We start from the raw sequence: 18,669 nt of genomic DNA, 5'->3' as shown, positions 1-18,669 counted from the left end.
TAAAAATGGATAGCCTGGCATATACTGGTACCTCAGTAAATTAATATCTTCCCGCCACTCTAATTGCCAGTATCAGTCTCAGCGTTTAAAAACTCTCCTTCGAAAGATCTGTTTCTCTTTCCAACATAAAAGTGTGCTACCTTGGATTTCACTTTATTGTTTTGCACCTCAGTTTTCTCAATGATAGAATGGAGATAGCATATGTTTCTGTCAACTTCACTGGGTATTGTGAAGATCCAGTAAAATAAAAGACAAAAACAAGATCCTTGATCTCTAAAACTAAGTCTGTAATTTAGAATACTCTATTCATGGAGGGGCACCTGGGTGGCTCAGTTGGTTCAGTGTCTGCCTTTGGCTCAGGTCATGATCCCGGGATTCTGGGATCAAGCTCCGCATTGGGCTCCCTGCTCGGCGGGAAGCCTGCTTCTCCCTCTCCCATTCCCCCTGCTTGTGTTCCCTCTCTCGCTCTCTGTCAAATAAATAAATAAAATCTTAAAAAAAAAAAAAAGAATACTCTATTCATGGAGAGTAAAACAAATGTCCTAATTGTTACATATTTCCATGATCTAACAACCATATGAATTAACCAAATTTGACTCTTGTCAAAAAGATTTATTAACTTAAAATAGAATTACTTCAAATACAGACAAAAACAACGTTCTGTTCAAGTTTGAGTATTTTCAATATACAAGAATGTAAAAGAAAAAAATTCTGAATCTTGACGTTGTAGTTTTATTTTTTTTTTTTTACCTTTTAAAAAGTTTTTGGCACTACAAGGTTCTGTAAAGAATAGAAGTGACAAATTTAAAACACATGAAAGTTTTTCCTAATTCTTAAGAACAATATATATAAAGTCTGAAGCAACCAAAGTATGAATACAGCTAATAGAAAATAAAGAATGTAATTTTTAAATTCTCTCTTTATACAATTCATCAAGATTAAACAAAACATAAAATTCCCTTAAAAATAGGGTAATAAAATAGATGAAATTTGTATCACTCAATTTGGTGATACTAGTAAAAACTATAGTTCATATTTATATACAAATAATACAGTCTTTAAAAACAGTCTTAGAATTTAAATAAGCTATCTAAACGTGTTAAAATTTTAAATCAGGACCTGATTTGTTTTGCTTTCCATTAAATGTCACTTTTTCTGCTGAATGTAACTGACATTGAGGTACGGATACCCTTGAGACAGCAGGATTGGCTGGTTGCTGTGCATCGGTAGACCAGCTGAAAGAAAATGGACTCGCATTACTCCGACACGTTTCCTCTTGGTGGGTGGGGACAACGCTCTCTACACCGACGGGTGGCACATCTGTCTGTTGGACACAACACAGACAGGAAACTGAAAGGCTTGTGCCTATTTATCTGACAACCCTTAGAATTTAACTTGTAGCTAGTTCTTTTTTTCTATTTATATAGTAAAGAGGAGATAAAGCATGTCAAACACATTTAGCAGGGGAAGGAGGAGGACAGAAGGGAAATGTGGGTGTGTGAAAGAGAAGAGAAGTGAAGGGGAGGAAACAAGGGGAACAAGTTCACCAGGGAAGAGCTTCTGACTCCGCCCACAACCCCACCGAGCCCTAAAAGGGTTTGTATGACCAAAAGTAACTTTCCTCAACCCCAGTTCTTTACTCAGAAGAATAAGCCCACCATACTCAATGTTCTGCCACTCTATAGTACAGGGATGTCCCAGCAGTACATGGGAGAGTTTAGGAACGCTTAAATGGAATCAAGTCTGAAATCTGTACCAGGGATTTCCCCTTAAAGTTATTTCATTCAGTCACATTTACTGAGTGCCTTTCTTTAATTTCTTGAACTCCTAGTTTAAGTGTAATAACTTTGACTCTAGTTTTTTAATTCCTAGGTTAACTAAGAGCTCAGGGCCAGACTCAGACTTTCCCTATTAGAACTAAAATACCTTTGAGGCAAGGAGGCTAGATAAAATGCTCCAAGTATTCCTTAGTTTGTAATATTCATTACTCAGATCAAAGCCATTATTGGTACATCAGCACCAACAAAATATAATGAATTCTAATGTCATTCAAGTCTTAGTTCAACAAAACGAATTTGGCTATGTCACTACTCAATTCAAAAACTTCTATTAGATCCCCACTATTTACTAAACTAGTCCCAAAAACTTCTTCATAATATGGTCTCAGCCTACCTTCTTTAACCTCATCACCTACACATCTTTCCCATTTACTTTATACTCTAGCCCTATTATTTTCTCCTTTTTTCTCATTATGCCAGACAAATATCATTGACTTTGCATATATTATTCCCTCAGCTAAGAACTCTCTTCACCTGTAATCTCTAAAAAATCTCTAGGGAAAAAAAAATCCTGTATCTCTTTCACAATCTAGTTCAAATGTCAAAACCTTGTGTGAATTGATCCTTGGTGTCCCTATCTCCTATTATATCTCTGCTAGGATAACATTAACTGATTCCCTCTAAGCTCCTATCCTTGTTTATTTTACATGTCTGGCTCTCCTAATAAAATGTGCATTAGGTATACAGGTTTTACTTAATTCTTGCTTGAACAACAAGCACCTAGCACAGTGTGACACACAGTATGCTCTCTCAATAAATGTTTATCGAATGCATAAAATTTTGCTCCTTGTTCCTGGCCTTCACATAGCTTCCTTGTCCCAGAACTAAACCCACCCAGCCGGTTAATGAATTTGTAAGCAACGGTACCTTGAGTATAGAACGGTTTGTTGGGCTGAAATCTGGCATTTCCCTGATGCATGAAGTTTTGATGCAAACCATAAGGCCACGAAGCTGGGACAAGAGGGAAATGGGGACGTGGTGCATGTTCCCAAGGAATTGGAGGATTTAGTCCTGGAAAGCCTGGCTCTGCATTTCAACAAGACAGGAAAGACATACTTTAAAACATCAGTTTGTTCATTTAAATATTCCTTCATTCCACAAAAATTTATTGAGTACCTACCACTGAACAAGAACAATGCTAAATGCAGAGGATACCAAATTTTTTAAAGAATCAAACACTGTAAATGTGCTCAAATTATTCATAAAAGAGACATACAAGAAGACGACATACAATAATATGTAGTCACTGCTATAACAGACGGGTGGAAGGTGTTCTAAAGAAGGGGCTAACACATTTGATTCAAGGATAGAGATGGTTTTTCTAAGATGATTAACTAAATTTTAAAGCACAAGGAACAAGTTAGGCAAAATGGGGCAAAGAAGGCACATTTTAGACAGAAGGAAGAGCATGGTTCAACAGCCAGAAACAGGAAAGCACAGCAAGTCTGGGAAGCTGCAAACAATCAGCGATACAGATAAAGGAATAAGGTAGGTAGTGATAAGAAAAAGTCTGGACAGGTAAGGTAGGATTTACATTTCAAAGAACTATAGTACATCATTAAGGAACTTATATTTTATCCTAAAGACAATGCCAACTATCTTAGAAACAACTATATCACGGCCTCGAAGGTGATTCTATTAGAAGCTAAAGCACTTGGTGTAATGGTTGAGAACTTGGGCTTTGGAGCCAACCAGGTTGATATTCAAATCCCAGTTTCAAAAATTACTAAGATTCAATTATGTAGCTAAGGCTATTGTGAGGATTAAATTAGATAATAAAAAGTAATGTGGTTTACACAAGTTCTGGTATGTAAGTAGGAACTCAAAAAAAAATGAGTGCTATTCTTTCTATGGCAAACCCCCCACAATCTACTTCCCTTTAAGATGTATCTGTAATCATGGAACACTACATCAAAAACTAATGATGTAATGTATGGTGATTAACATAATAAAAAAACAATGGGAAATTTGAAAAAAAAAGATGTATCTGTAAGTACATCTTTCAAAGTACATCTTTTTTTTTTTAAGATTGATTGATTGATTGATTGATTTGACAGAGAGAGAGAGAGAGAGCAGGAGCACAAGCAGGGGGAGTAGGAGAGGGAGAGGCAGGCTTCCCACCGAGCAGGGAGCCCGATGCCGGGCTTGATCCCAGGACCCTGAGATCATGACCTGAGCCGAAGGCAGACGCTTTACAACTGAGCCACCCAGGCGCCCTTCCAATTACATCTTTTCAAAGTATTTACTAAATTCTCTGGATCATTTTTAGTTGCTTTTCTCATTCAGGATCATATGTGGCAGGAAATAATCTGAAAGACACTGTCCTCATTCACTAAACTTCCTAGCAGGAATGCAAATTAGGAGGTACCAGATAGGGAGGAGTACACAGCAAGAAAACTTAAAACCCATCCTGGCCACATTCTTAACAAGCTAGTTTTCTCAGGAGGTAAACAGAAAAACAAAGCAGCTGGTTCACTGAAAGTTCATAAAATCAAGTTACAACTAACAGCTGAAGCTATACTACAGGGTATATTTTTTTCTTTAAATGAGACTGGGTATACATACTGAGGTCCAGATCAATTGAGAAATGATGTTTGACATAAAAGGGTATTTCTTAGAATATATTCCACTCTCCCTTGGCCATTTTTCACAAACAAATATTTTCGTAATACAAACGAGGAGAGAAAGGATTGCTAACACAACTGGAGGACAGAATCAGTAAGAGTTAAGGGCATCCTGCAAAAAGTGAGCTAAATTTAAAAATGGGGGGGGGGTGAGTTAGCCAAGTTTTGGAGCAAAGCAAAAGGAGGTGAGAGTAGGCAAGAGAGATATAAGGGAGAGGACTTTCCATTAAGATGAACAAATTAAGTAAACAGTTAGGGATAAGAGACAGTATGGTATGTGGGATATTAATTAGTTCATTAAGGCTGAAAGAGATCAACTAGTGGTGGGTACAGGAAGGACTAAAACTGAGCCACTATACCAAAGGGCAAGACACTGGGTCTGTGTTCATGGTTATATAACTCAGTAACTTACGATCATGGTACATGTCATGGCATATATACAATAAACATTTGTTGAATGACAGAAGCAGAGATCAGGTTAGAATAGCCATGTATGCCATATATCCTTTGACCTTGGAAATCTAAATGAGTTCCCACATTCTGGCATTTCTGCTCAGCACAATATATTATCTGTAATCAGAAGAGTTCAGAGATACCTCCTCCATCATGGTGCTCTAAAGCAATAGCCTATTTTTGTTTAAAAAGTACTAAAATTCTTTTGAAAATTGATAAAGGGAAAAGAGTCAAGCTCAGCCTACTTTTCCTATACATACTATATTTCAAAATAATCAAGTAGTTAATAAGGAAAAGTTCTTTATAGAAGAATCACAAATAGTGAATAGAAAATCGTTTTACAACCCTTAATGAACTAATGGTTATCAGCAATAATTATCAACAACAGCTACAATTATTATGTAAAAATTAATGAGGAACTTTATAATGGATATCCAACTCACTGATCAATCTTAGATCACTAAAAGATAACAGAAAGTTCTTTTTGAAATAAGGGAACAGGAACCAAACAGCACCAATGAAAAAGTAAAATTCTTACTAAAAAAAATAACCTGAATCTAATCCAGACTCTGGACCTACCTACCAATTTACAGGAAATATGGGCATTGAGGTACATTTCAAACAATGTCACAAAAATAAAATTCAGCCAACACTAGAATGTAGGAGTTCTACAGTTTAATAAACAGTTTATATGGGAGCATATAACATATGGGGCTTTGTTTGAATTCTGATTCAAAAAAAGATAATTTTAGAAAAATAGGTAAAAATGAACAAGGACTGGGCATTAGAGGATACTGGGTATGGGAACAGTCTTATGTGTGTGTGTGTTTTTTTTTTTTTAAGAAATAGAAACAAGTTTATACAGAAATTTGATGCAATGCCTGACAATACTAAAGCCAAAAGCTTTTTTTTTTTAAAGATTTTATTTATTTATTTGACAGAGAGATAGAGCCAGAGAGCACAAGTGGAGGGAATGGCAGAGGGAGAGAGAGAAGCAGGCTCCCCACTGAGCAAGGAGCCCGACGCGGGGCTCAATCCCAGGACCCTGCGATCATGACCTGAGCCAAAGGCAGACGCTTAACCATCTGAGCCACCCAGGCACCCCCAAAAGTTTTTTTTAAATGAGGAAAAGGAGTGGGTCGCCTTGAGTGGCTCAGCCAGTTAAGCATCCAACTCCTGACTTCGGCTCAGGTCATGATCTTGAGGTTGTGGGATAAAGACGCATGTTAGGCTCTATGCTCAGCAGGGAGTCTGCTTGAGATTCTCTCCCTCTCCCTCTGCCTCTAAACCCCTAAAATAAATAAATAAATCTTTAAAAAAACAAAAAATAAAAGTAGTAAAGGAGCCAAGGACCAGCAAACACTGGTAACTGTTAGAAGCTGGGTAATGGGGGATAGGTTCATCATACTCTACTCTCTCTTTTGTATACATTTCAAATTTTCAATAATGGAGTTTTTAAAATAAAAATATTATTGGGGCACCTGGTTGGGCGTCTGACTCATGGTTTTGGCTCAGGTTGTGATCTAAGAGTCATGAGATCGAGCCCCATGTCAGGCTCCACGCTCAGTGTGGATCTGCTTGAGATTCTCTCTCCCTCTCCCTCAGCCCCTCCTACTTGTGCACTTTCTCTCTCTCTAAAATAAATAATCTTTTAAAAAATTATCAACTAAAAAGCTGGATATAAAACAAGATTTATGGTTTATCAAATATTTTAATTATGCAAATATTTTTTAAATGACTGGATAAGACACCTAAATATTACGTGGGAGTTATGTCTAGGAATTGAGAATATGTATTATATTTTATTATTTGTATGTTCTAAAATGAAAATGTATTTCTATAAATCAGGAAAAAACTAGAATTTTTAAATGCTACAAAATGCTACTAATATCTTTTTAAAGAATTGCTCCTTACTGGGAGATAGTAAGAGTCTAGGGCAAAGAGCACAGGTTTTGAAGAAAGAAATTGGTTTAAAATCTTCGATCTACTATGATTAATTATGAAAGCGTGATAATTAAGTTACTTAACCCTGCAATTTCCTCAACTATAAAATTAGTTTTAATAATACCCTACACCGAGCTGGACTGCAGTGAAAATTTAAAGTAACATTTATGATATTACCTCATTTAATATTCACAACATCCCTGTGCCTTAGATGCTATTAATATCCCTATTTTAAGGATGAAACCAATGCACAAAAAGACTGAGCAACTGCCTAATGCCACATAATAAATGGCAGGGCTAGGATTCAAATCCAGACAGTGTGAATCCACAGCCCATACTCTTTATCTAATCCTATACTGCCCCTCATAAATATTGCTTGCCATTATTTTCCTCATATTTCTTTCCCCAAGTTCAACCAATAATACCAATCACCCATTTCTACAGACAGATGCAAAAGAAGAAAAGGAAGGGTTACCCGAATTCCCCACTGTACCATTGTTCACCAGGGAATTTGGAGCCACAGTACGAGGCCAGTGTCCATCATGAGAGGAGTTAGGGATCGCCACAGGTCTGGCAGCAGGCTGCGCAAAGATGATGCTGGGATCGTTCAGGCCAATATTGCTGGGGGCACTGCCTGGTGCAGAGTGGATCACTGGACCGTGGATAGGCCAGGATGGGGCAGGGATCTGGAGAGGGTGCATTGGCAACAATCCCATATTGTGCATGGGAGAATACTGAGCTGGTGGTGACTGGGGAAAGTTATACACAGGCATCTGGACCTGATGAGGGGGCTGGGCTCCCTGCTGAGGTGGGCCAAGTTTGGGTTGGGATCCTGGCTGGGATGGAGACTGAGTAATGGCAGCTGATTGGGAAGAGTTCTGTGGAAACGGCTGGGGCTGAGGAGAATAAGATGGTGAATCAGACTGCAAAGAGAAAAAGATAACATTTTAAAATTAATTTAAAAACATGTTAATGTTATAAAAGCAGAGATTATCTAAATACAAAATTATGGAGTTATTTTATTAGGACATTATAAACACAACTCTATGAAGTAAGAGCCTCATTTTACATGAAAATAAAATTTTCTCTGAGACCCTCAAACCCTCTCTGACATATATATTACCCTATAAACCTTTTTACTGTCCAAAGAAGAAAGAGCCCAGACGTCATTCCCATCATGCAGAACTCATATTCCAACTGTAACTAGACACTTATATCTAAATATCTCACAGCCACTTTGATTCAGTCCCTCAACAAGTTACTGTCAGTTATGTCTGGGCATTGTTCTAGGTATTAAAAATACAATACTAACATGTATGCCCTTGTGGAACTTAAGGTTTATGGGGGAAAGGAGAAAGAGCAGATGAAGAGATTACATAAGCAATTACAATCAAATACAACAATTACTCTGATAAAGAATGTATGATGTATAGTGTATAAGGAAATCCCAGACAGAGCAGGAATACCTCAATGTACTATGGGAGGAGAAAAAGATAAGACGAATGAAAGTGGAAATCAAGGACAGCATCCCAGAGAAGTGACCTTTAAGTTGAGACACAAGGGTAAACAGCAATCAGTCTGATAAAAGAGGGAAGGGACAAAGGAAGGGGAGGAGTGTTTCATGCAAAGGGAACAACATGACTGAAGGTCTACAGGCTCATGAACACCTGACTTGAGTAACTGGATTCTGAAAGCAGCTTATTATTACTAGAGTATAAGGGCAGAGGGGAATAGCAGATATGAGGCTGAAGAACCAAAGGGGACAAGATAATGAAGGGTCCCACAGACCTTGTAGTTAAGACTTTATCCTGAGGGCACCGGAAACCACTGAAGGGTTTCAAACTGGTCAGGAACATGATCAATCTGTATTTTAGAAAAATTATTCTGGCTTAATGGGAATGAAATAGAGAACACGGGGGTTGGGGGGGCAGGGGCAAAAAGACTAATGAGAGTGATTAAAAGGCTAGCCCTGAGATGATGGTAACCTAGGCGAGGGAAATACAATATAGGGACAGAGAAGCAAACAGAAGTGAGCTATTTTTTACAGGTAGAAATAATAGGAGTTGGTGACTGATTTAGATGTGGGGGTTGAGGGAAAGGGAGTAGTTCTGGAAACTAGAGAGTAGGATCATTCAATGAGATGGAGAACACAGGAGCAAGAAGAAGCAAGTCTAGGAATTTGGAGAGAAGTATGTTAAATTCTAGACATGTTGAGGTTAAAGTGCTTTGTGAGGCATCAGAACAACAATGTCCATTAGACAGACTCTGACCCAAATCTCAGGTAAGAGAAAAGTGAGGGCTAAAGCAAAGGGTAAAAGTTAGAAGCAGCAGAGGAAAGTGGTTAGAGCATAGGTTTTGGAGACAGGGCCTGAGGGTTCAAGTTCTACTTCCAAGTATGTGCTGGGTTAAGGTAAGAAACTTAAATCTCAGTTTCTTCACCTGTAATGTATAAATAATAAGCAGATCTATCTCATAGGTTTTTGTGTAGATTAACTAGGCAATACATGTGGAAAATATAAATACCAAATTCAGGACAGTAGATACATTTTAGTAGCTAGGAAGGGATGGTAGGAAGGTTTTCAGATGGGAACAGCATCCAAGAGGAATGCATTGGGATTACTGACTATGGGTAATTTTTTAATAAAGGTAACACAATGTCAAGAACTGTTAAAGCCTGGTGGTACTACATGGATGTTTATTATTTTCTCTACTTTTTCAATATTTTATTATAAGAAACAGGAAAAAAGATATATATGGCATACAGCAATCAACAGTGTTAGCTATTATTATTGTTATATAACATTTATGAAGATGTCAGGCCCATAGTATGTATACAAATATTACAGGTAGGGTTAATGGGCTCCTAAATGTTGTTCCAAGACTCTCCCTATATTGATCTTCAAATGCTGTAAGAATTTTTTCTAAAACACAGATCATACCAAATTCAGCATGTTTAATAGTTAACAGCTTTGAAGCTACCTAGACCTGGGTTTGAATCTTTTAATTTCTCTTATTCTCAGCTTCCCAATTTGTAAAACTTGATCATACTAATACCTACCACTTCGCATGGCCACCCGAAGGACTAAGTGTGAAGCACCAAAGCACAGTATCAGGTTTACAGTAAGAAAGCATTCAATTAGTACTGAATTAATTTAAGAAGTGCAAAGTGAATACAGATTTACACAAAGGTTAAGAGCAACTCAGCAAAGTTAATATGAAACTTGTGAATCTGAAATCCAATTTAATACTCTTCTTTCACAGGATGTATGTCACTAGGTATTCATATCAGCTATGAGAAGACACATAAAAGCTTCAAGCAAGTTCAATGCCATGCATGTATTGCCCTAACATATTAAACCCCTAACACATCTCCAATTTTTGTGTCTATTTTTATAAATGTTGCTGATAATCTGCCACTAGGCAAAGCCTGAAACCTCAATTACCTTATTTTAACCAATCAACAAATACATTAGATAGTTATCTTATTTTACAAATAAGAAGGCAGGCTCAATGAAGTTAAGTAGCTTCCCCACAGATAAAAACCCAGATCCGCACTACTCCAAAGGTAATGCTCATTCCATCTCATGTGCCTAGCAGGAACACCTCTACAAAGCACTGTGTTATCTGGATGACTATATTTGCCAGTTTAAAAGATCAATCCAATCTATGTTTCTACCAAAACTAATCCATTTGCAGGCAGAGTACTTACACATTCTGAGGACTGTCTAGTCCTTATGGACTGATCACCCTGTTGCTGGGCTGAACCAGCCACCTGCTGGGCATTTACAAGGTTGCGGACCAGCTGGGCTGCTAAGAGAAGACATCAGAAAGAAAATCAATAGATAAACAACAGAGAAATGACAATCAATAACTCCCTTCCTCTGTTAAAGAGTCTCAAATCCCTCTGAGATTGTATAAACTTGGGACTTTTTATTATGTTTGTGAAGGACTTGTAACAACTAATTTTTTAAAGCTATTTCTCAATCTTGCAAATCACTAAAAAAATATACTGGTGGTAGAAACAAGAACAAAAAGACAATTACTCCTTTCTAAAGGAGACGACATATTTAAGAAAATACCTTCTGCAACAAGAATCCGAGTAACTGGAAATCATCACTTCTAAAATACTCTAATTTTTCTTTCATTAAACTGTCATTTGGGTTTCTAATTCTTAAAATTACAGATCTCCCTCTCACATAAGAGGAATGGGAAGAGATATAATTTCTCCTGTATAGTTTCCAGAAAAAAAAATTAACTTTTATTATCTTTTGATAGTGAAAGAATAAAGAAGGTAACTCAAATCCGAAGAATACTTAAAGGGAGTTTTCTGAATACAACAGACTAAGACCTATTATGAACATGAGTACTGTTCAAAATAAAAGACTATCTAAATTTTCTCTAAGAAATTATAAGGTCCAAAATCATATTGCTAAGTTTGGAATAGAGAGTAATCAGAGCCCTTAGAATGACATCAACACAAACGACCTTATTTCTACCAAAAACTGTTTTTGGCCTTTTCTATTTACCTGCCACACTGCTATTCCTCTGACGGGCCAGCTTGACCTCTGGGCACTCCCTTCGTACATGTCCTGCATCTCCACATATAAAGCATCTGAGGTCTCTGGGGTCTCTAAACTCTCGAGTGTCGTGGAGGTCTCGGGGGTCAACAAGGTCTCGGGAATCTTTCTCCTCTTCATTCCCATCCTTCTCTTCTTCACTGTCTTTCTTCTTTAGTCTAAACAGTAAACTGCTGATACCAATAATGTGGGGCTAGGGACTTGTAAACTGAATGAATCAGAGAACAAACTAAACTATACAAAAGTCTCACAATAAAGGGATTAACATGCCCATTGTATCATGCACTTTTTTTAAGGCAAGGGAACTCACATTTAGAGTACACCTACTCATATGGCAGAAACTGGGTATTCCAGTAGTTTTATAATACAATATCAAATTAGAAAAAAATTTTAACATTGAATATTTTAATCTTATAACAATCCTTAGAGGTTGGTATTTATTATCTCCATTCTACAGAGGGAGAAGCTGATGCTTAGACCAAGTGTCTTCTCTAAATTTAAGTCAGTATATAGCACTGATGGAACCTAGGAGTTAGATCTGTCTGAAAAGTTCTAAGCTCTTCATATTAGGCAAGGCTTAATAACTAAAAAAAGGATTTTCCTGCCTATTAAAGAGACTATATAAAATACAATAAAGTTTATTTCATAAATATATTTTGAGGGGTGTGGACGATGTATATTCCTCAAGGTATATATTATATATATATAGGTATGCCTCACAGTAAATATCTCAAAGATAATTATATTTTAATTACTGATTTGCAGGACTATGAGGTACTCAGCAAGAACCCCATGACTTGGTCATTTTTTTTCTTGGCTCCTGGCACAGTTCCCAGTAGAGTAGGTGTCAATAAATGCTTCTTCAATTAAAAAAACAAAAAAAAAACTGAATGAATAAGTGAACAAATGAATGAGATACCAGTGTGCCACAAAAAAATCTCACTCTATTAACAAAATTCCACTCCAATATACATTTTACCTAATGTCCAATTTAAAGCCTGAACCTTCTTAAACATGTATGAACAGTTATAGCTACAATTGGCCTCACATTTATTTTCCCTGTAATGTTGATACATAATCATTTGCCAACCTTCTCCTTTTAGGGCAGTCTTTCATGTAGTGGCCTATTTTTCCACACACACGACAACATCGATCATTGGGAGCCAGTTCTCCATCTGTTAATACTCGGGAATCAAAGAAGTACTCCTAGGGAGAAAATAAACCTTTACTAGGAAAAAAAAAACACTATGAATTGTGGAATCCAACTAGAAAGAAGACCAAGATGTAAAAGTGGTTTTAAAAAAAGGAAATGGGGTGCCTGGGTGGCTCAGTCGGTTAAGCGTCTGGCTTAGGCTCAGGTCATAATCCCAGGGTCCTGGGATCGAGCCCCGCCATCAGGCCCTCTGATCAGTGGGGAGCCGGCTTCTCTCTCTGCCTCTGCTGTTCCCCCTGCTTGTGCGCCCTCTGTCAAATAAATTTTAAAAATCTTAAAAAAAAAGAAATTATCATCACTGGGGCCCCTGGATAGCTCAGATGGTTGAGGTTCCAGCTCTTGATTTCAGATTAGGTCATGATCTCAGGGGTCGTGGGATCCAGACTCCAGCTGGGCTCTGCACGCAGCAGGCAGTCTGCTTCTCTCCTTCTCCCTCTCCCTCCACTCCTCCCCCTGCTCTTTCTCTCTCTCTCAAATAAATAAAGGGGAAAAAAAAGAACCATCATTATCAATATCAGGGGTTGCTAACAGTGCTAACCACTTTACATCCACATTATTTCTTCATTCATCTGTGGCATCTTTGCATAGTAACTCAATAGATACTATTTTCATCCTCATTTATAGATGAGGAAATAGAGGCTCAGAGAGTTCGAGTCAATTGCCCATAGTAAAAAAAGCTGGTTAAGTAAGCAGGATTTAACGCTAAGTTGGTCTGACTACAAATCTCATGCTTTCTGCCTTACCAGGCTATTTCTACAAAAGAATTATTCTCTTTACAAAAGAGCTCTCTGCCAATAAAACAATCCTCTGGTTTATTTAAAATATGATTGGATTTGCATATAACATTTCAAGAACATATAACATTATATAAAGCAGGGTACAGCTAAAGAGCAGGTAGAGAACCAATACAAAGTAAATCATTTTCCCAGGTTTTAGAAGTACCAGGATCATTTTTCCTTTATCCTACCACCTAGCATATTCTTCTAAGCTTTAGCTCAGTTTTGTTTTGCACTATCACAAAGACTAGTTTGTCCTAACAGTACCTACATCTCTGGAAGGCAAGAGAACATGTCTGCTTAGCACTCTTCAAATCTATCTAAAGTCAAAGACAAAAGTATAAGAGATACACCTACTAGGATGGCTGTCATAAAAAGAGAAAGGATGTAGGGCGCCTGAGTGGCTCAGTTGGTTAAGCGACTACCTTCTGCTCAGGTCATGATCCTGGAGTCCCTGGATTGAGTCCCGCATCAGGCTCCCTGCTCGGCGGGGAGTCTGCTTCTCCCTCTGACCCTCCCCCCTCTCATGTGCTCTCTCTTTCTCTCATTCTCTCTAAAATAAATAAAATCTTAAAAAAAAAGAGAGAGAGAGAAAGGATGTAGATGAAATGGAACAGATTGGCAGGACCTCAGAAAGTTAAACATAAATTTGTCAAAATGAACCGGCAATTCTACTGTTAGGTATATACCCAAAAGAAATGAAAACACATCCAAAAAAAATTTGTGCACAAATATTCACAGCAGCATTACTCATAAGAATGAAAAAGTAGAAACTCAAATGTCCAACAAAGGTGATGAATGGATAAATAAAATATGATATATTCCATTTAATGGAATATTGTTCAACCATAAAAGGAATGAAGTGGTGATACACGTTACACCATGAACAAACCCTGAGAACATTAGGCCAAATGAAAGCAGCTGATCACAAAAGGCTACATATTTTATGATTCCATTATATGAAATGTCCACATAGGCAAACCTACAGAAACAAAAAACAGATCAGTGGTTTGAAGAGTGGGAGAGAGAAGGAATGGGGAATGACTGCTAACGGGCACAGGGGTTTCCTTCAGAGAGAAACAAAATGTTCTAAATTAGATTGTGGTGATGGCTGCAGAATCCTGTGAATATACTATAAACCAGTGAATGAACTGCTCACTGTATATTTGTGAATTTCATTCAATATAAGTTATAACAATAAAGCTGTATTGTTAAAAAAAGATGAAAGATGTAATTCTTCACATTTATTATTGAAGAAACCAAAAGAGCTAATTAAAATCCTCCTCATCATATTTTCTGCCAAGACAAAACAAAAGCCTTTGTCAACCTAGGAATCATCCTCAACTTGTTCTCCTTCACCCATCGCCTCTAATTAATCACGTTATATCCATTTTCTTCCTCAATTTCTCTTTAATCTACTTTTCTCCATTCTATCATCCCAGTTAAGGTGGCCTAGACCTGAGGGCCAGCAAACTTTTCCTGTAAAGGGCCAGAGAGTAAATATTTTAGGTTGTGACGAAATTGAAGATACTGTATAATACTTACATAATAAGAGAAAGCAAATTTACACTAAATTTTTATTGAAGAATTTCAAAATATACTAATAATAATTGAGTATAATTTTTTTGTAATGTAAAGGTTACTAAACAGAAGAAAGAAATTCTTTTTTTAAGATTTTATTTATTTATTTGACAGAGAGCAAGAGAGCACAAGCAGGGGGAGCAGCAGAGGGAGAGGGAGAAGCAGACTGCCCTATGAGCAGGGAGCCCAATGCGGGGCTCAATCCCAGGACCTTGGGATCATGACCCCAGCCAAAGGCAGACACTTAACTGACTGACCCACCCAGGTGCCCCAAGAAGAAAGGAATTCTTTCTGGAAGAGACATTTCACTTAACTGAGGTTCAAAATTAGTGTTCCCTATCATTAAAATCAATAGAAAATGTTCATCTGTTAATGCTAATCTGCACATACATTTTATATATTTCATCTTTGAAAATGTTTTTCACAGATGAAAAATTGAAGATTCAAGGTAAAGAATTAGACCTAGAGTGCAAATGAAGGACTAGTCTCTGATAAAGAAAATGTATCTGTAGATGCAGGCAGATTTATAGATTTACAGAAAGTTGAAGGAATATCTGATACTATCTTTGTCTCATAGGGAAAATCTCTAAGAGTGAGAAGGGCAGAAGTGAAAAGTGGGACACAAAGTGCAACAGGTATTGAATTTTGAGTACAATAAAATCTGAATTAGTTCTTACCAAATAGGATATACAGGTAAGTAAAGAAAGGTATTAAGAATGTCAGATGTTACTGAAAGTCTAATTTAGGCTGGTAAACACTATAGTTGTATTATATAAATAAACCACCTAGCTTTAGGACCATTTTTCATAGTGCTTAGCTGCCAAAGCATAGACAGATGGTAGCTAAGGTGAATTCATGTAAGGCTGAACACATAAGGGTGCAAGAGAAGGACAATGGTACCAAGGAATTTAAAGTATATGCCAGAGAGCACACCAGGAAATCTAAGTTAAATGGGAAGAAAAATGAAGACAGAAGATCGCTGACAGATGCGAGAATAAGGGTCAATAAAGTAGAGGATCTAATGATGTAGAAGAATAGTTGAAGAGGGAATATGTGAGTGAGCAAAAAAGATGAATAAATAGAAAATATACTTGTCTTCATTTTCATTAGTGTAGGAATGAAACACATCTACTTTGTATGCCTACAAGCCTAGTTGGTACATAGCAGAGAAATCAGTACAAAGTAGGAATTCAGGGATGCCTAAGTGGCTCAGTCAGTTAAGCGTCTGCATTCGGCTCAGGTCATGATCCCAGGGTCCTGGGATCGAGCCCCGCATTGGGCTCTCTGCTCAGTGAGGAGCCTGCTTCGCCCTCTGCCTGCTGCTCCCCCTGCTTGTGCTCGCTCTCTCTTCCTCTCTCTGACAAATAAATAAAATCTAAAAATAAACAAAAAACAAATAAAAAAAAACAAGGAATTCAATAAATATGTGTTGAAACAATATATTTTACTATGGAAAGTATAAGCATGAAAGACTTTAAAGGATATTTTCTACAATATCAGTTGTAACACTGATATAATAAAAACAATCTAAATGTCCATCAAAGAAGAACAGTTAAGCTAGTATAAACAAGCCATAGAATACTATATATTGACTTTTAAAAAAGAAAGAAGTAGTCAAAAAATGGTTAGCAGACTCATAGGCCCTTTCAGATAGGCCTCAAACTGATTTTTGGTCGATATTCAAGACCAAAGACTGATATCTACTAGTCGATTATATTATTATACTGAGTTATTAAGAGTTACTAAAATTTTGTATTCATAGACTAAAATTACCACATTTGCAGTTTACTAAGGATTCTAATATTCTACTAAAAAGTCTGACAACATGAAACCGGTAGGTTCCTATAGAACATATGCACATATACACATTAATAGTTGGAATTCCCACAATTTTCAGGTAAAATGTTTTATCAGTGCATCATCAGATTTGTTTTGATCTATGCTCTCTTCATTTATTTTTTAATTAGTATGTTAGTAAAATCATTGTTGGATTTTCCTTTTGTTTGACATTTGATACAACTTCTGTGTCATTTCAAATTTTACTATTATTTCTTTCTCTCCAATATAACTATTATCACCCCCCCAAGAGGCAAGACAATAAAAAATGTCAAGAATCAGTGCCACAAGGGAAAAAAGCTGTAGATTTTTCTGCTTTTCTTACCCTACATCCCAAAGAAAGAATGTGGAAACTGTACTGAACAAGATCAAGGATATTTGTTATGCAATAGTAGAGACACAGTTTCTCTCTTGAGATTGCTTCTCTTGGAAGTTTTTCTCTGTGAAATTTAGACCTCCTCCCATTAGAAAGCAAGCAAAAAACAGAGCGACACCAAGAGGAATGGGAACTACTATGCCACCCAGTTCAGGCAAAAGGAATCCTCTCAGCTCCATGCCATCACATTCAGTTACCAGGGCTACACCAAAATTAGAGCAGAAGCCTCAGCAAGTAAGAAAGTATTTCTTTGGTGTTGTCCTCTCTCTTTATATTTTCATCAAGATTTCTAGGGATGGAAGAGGGGCATGGGGCAGCACCTCAAATTCAAAATTTAAGGATACTGACTCCTGACTACCTTCATTCATTCAACAAATCCTTATTTGGTACATCCAATGTGCCATCTTAATAGGTATTGGAGATATGATGGTGAAGAGACATAATAGACCCTTGTCCTCATGGAGCTAGAGTCTAATGGGGGAAGACAGAATTAAACAAATAGATACACAAAATTTAGCAAATCGATACCTCATTATGAACTATGATAAGTGCAATAAAAAAAAATATAAGGAGTGTATAATCATCTCTTTCTCCTGTTTCTAACACCAACTTGGAAATAGGATAAGGCTTCCTATACCACAAAAAAAGCAGTTCTATATGAAAAAAGATTCAGAATCCAAATTATGTAAACTTACGGCTTCTCTGCCAATGAGTGGGTAAAAGGGGGTACCAAAAAGTTTCCTTCCATTGATAAATGCCTTCATGATAAAATTGGTCACTATTGAAAAAAGAAGAAAAAATAAAGATGCAGACTTTAATGTGTAAAAGCTTTAAAAACAGGGGATTTCTGTATTTAAAACTTACTTTTTCTAGAAACTCCAGCACCAAGGTTATGATTCAAGTCAAAAGGATCTAGAAAAGAAATATTTATTTTTTAATTAAGAATTCTGTTCACTGTAAAAAAATATACATACAAGCCATAACTAGAGAGTAGCACTATGTAACTCAAACTATTCAAGTCAGCAAATTATTCTTCTAAAATTACAGATTAAAAAAGATAGAAATTGGGGCGGAGGGAAAAAAATAATAAAAGGACAGAAACATAAAAATGAAGAGGAAAAATCTTCCAAATTCTAATGTGCTTTCGGTCTTCCCTTCAATTTCCTTGCCAAATGAAACTATGGCTTTTTGTTTTGTTTTGTTCCCCAGTTAATGTCAGCTAATGATTACCTTCAATTGCAATGCATTTGGATGTCCACTGCTTCTCAAAAGTTGTCAACAGCTTTTTCTGCCGAATGCTAATTACATATTCCTTGAAATCAAACTCTTCAGTATAGAAGCGAAGCAGTCCCAACCAAAGCTCTCCTAATGTTTCTGTGTTCTTTCCAAGTGAAGGTAAACGTTTTTTCTTATAGGTAAGACAAAAGAGAGAGATGTCTGTACTTACTCAA

General features: G+C 36.9%; 1 protein-coding gene across 8 annotated transcripts in view; it reads right to left on the bottom strand.

The window, feature by feature from the left end:
* Window positions 1–597: 597 nt before the first annotated feature.
* Window positions 598–18,669, bottom strand: part of TUT4 (terminal uridylyl transferase 4) — a 122,168-nt gene continuing 104,096 nt past the window's right edge. For 2 of the 8 annotated variants that reach the window (XM_025871619.2, XM_025871628.2), the window contains 9 exons: window positions 18,449–18,626; window positions 18,083–18,130; window positions 17,914–17,996; window positions 12,527–12,642; window positions 11,386–11,609; window positions 10,569–10,669; window positions 7,335–7,782; window positions 2,706–2,864; window positions 598–1,235 (listed from right to left, as the gene is read on the bottom strand). In XM_025871619.2, the coding sequence (XP_025727404.1) occupies window positions 1,147–1,235; window positions 2,706–2,864; window positions 7,335–7,782; window positions 10,569–10,669; window positions 11,386–11,609; window positions 12,527–12,642; window positions 17,914–17,996; window positions 18,083–18,130; window positions 18,449–18,626 (1,446 nt within the window). In that variant the 3' untranslated portion in view covers window positions 598–1,146. Of the gene's footprint in view, window positions 1,325–2,705; window positions 2,865–7,334; window positions 7,783–10,568; window positions 10,670–11,385; window positions 11,610–12,526; window positions 12,643–17,913; window positions 17,997–18,082; window positions 18,131–18,448; window positions 18,627–18,669 lie in introns of all 8 variants that reach the window. The other 6 variants (XM_025871624.2, XM_025871623.2, XM_025871625.2 and 3 more) reach the window with 6 other exon arrangements.

The sequence above is a fragment of the Callorhinus ursinus genome, unplaced genomic scaffold (assembly GCF_003265705.2).
Source record: "Callorhinus ursinus isolate GAN/ISIS: 27379988/994484 unplaced genomic scaffold, GSC_fseal_2.0 scaffold9, whole genome shotgun sequence".
NCBI lineage: Eukaryota > Metazoa > Chordata > Mammalia > Carnivora > Otariidae > Callorhinus > Callorhinus ursinus.
This window is presented reverse-complemented; position numbering and strand designations above follow the sequence as displayed.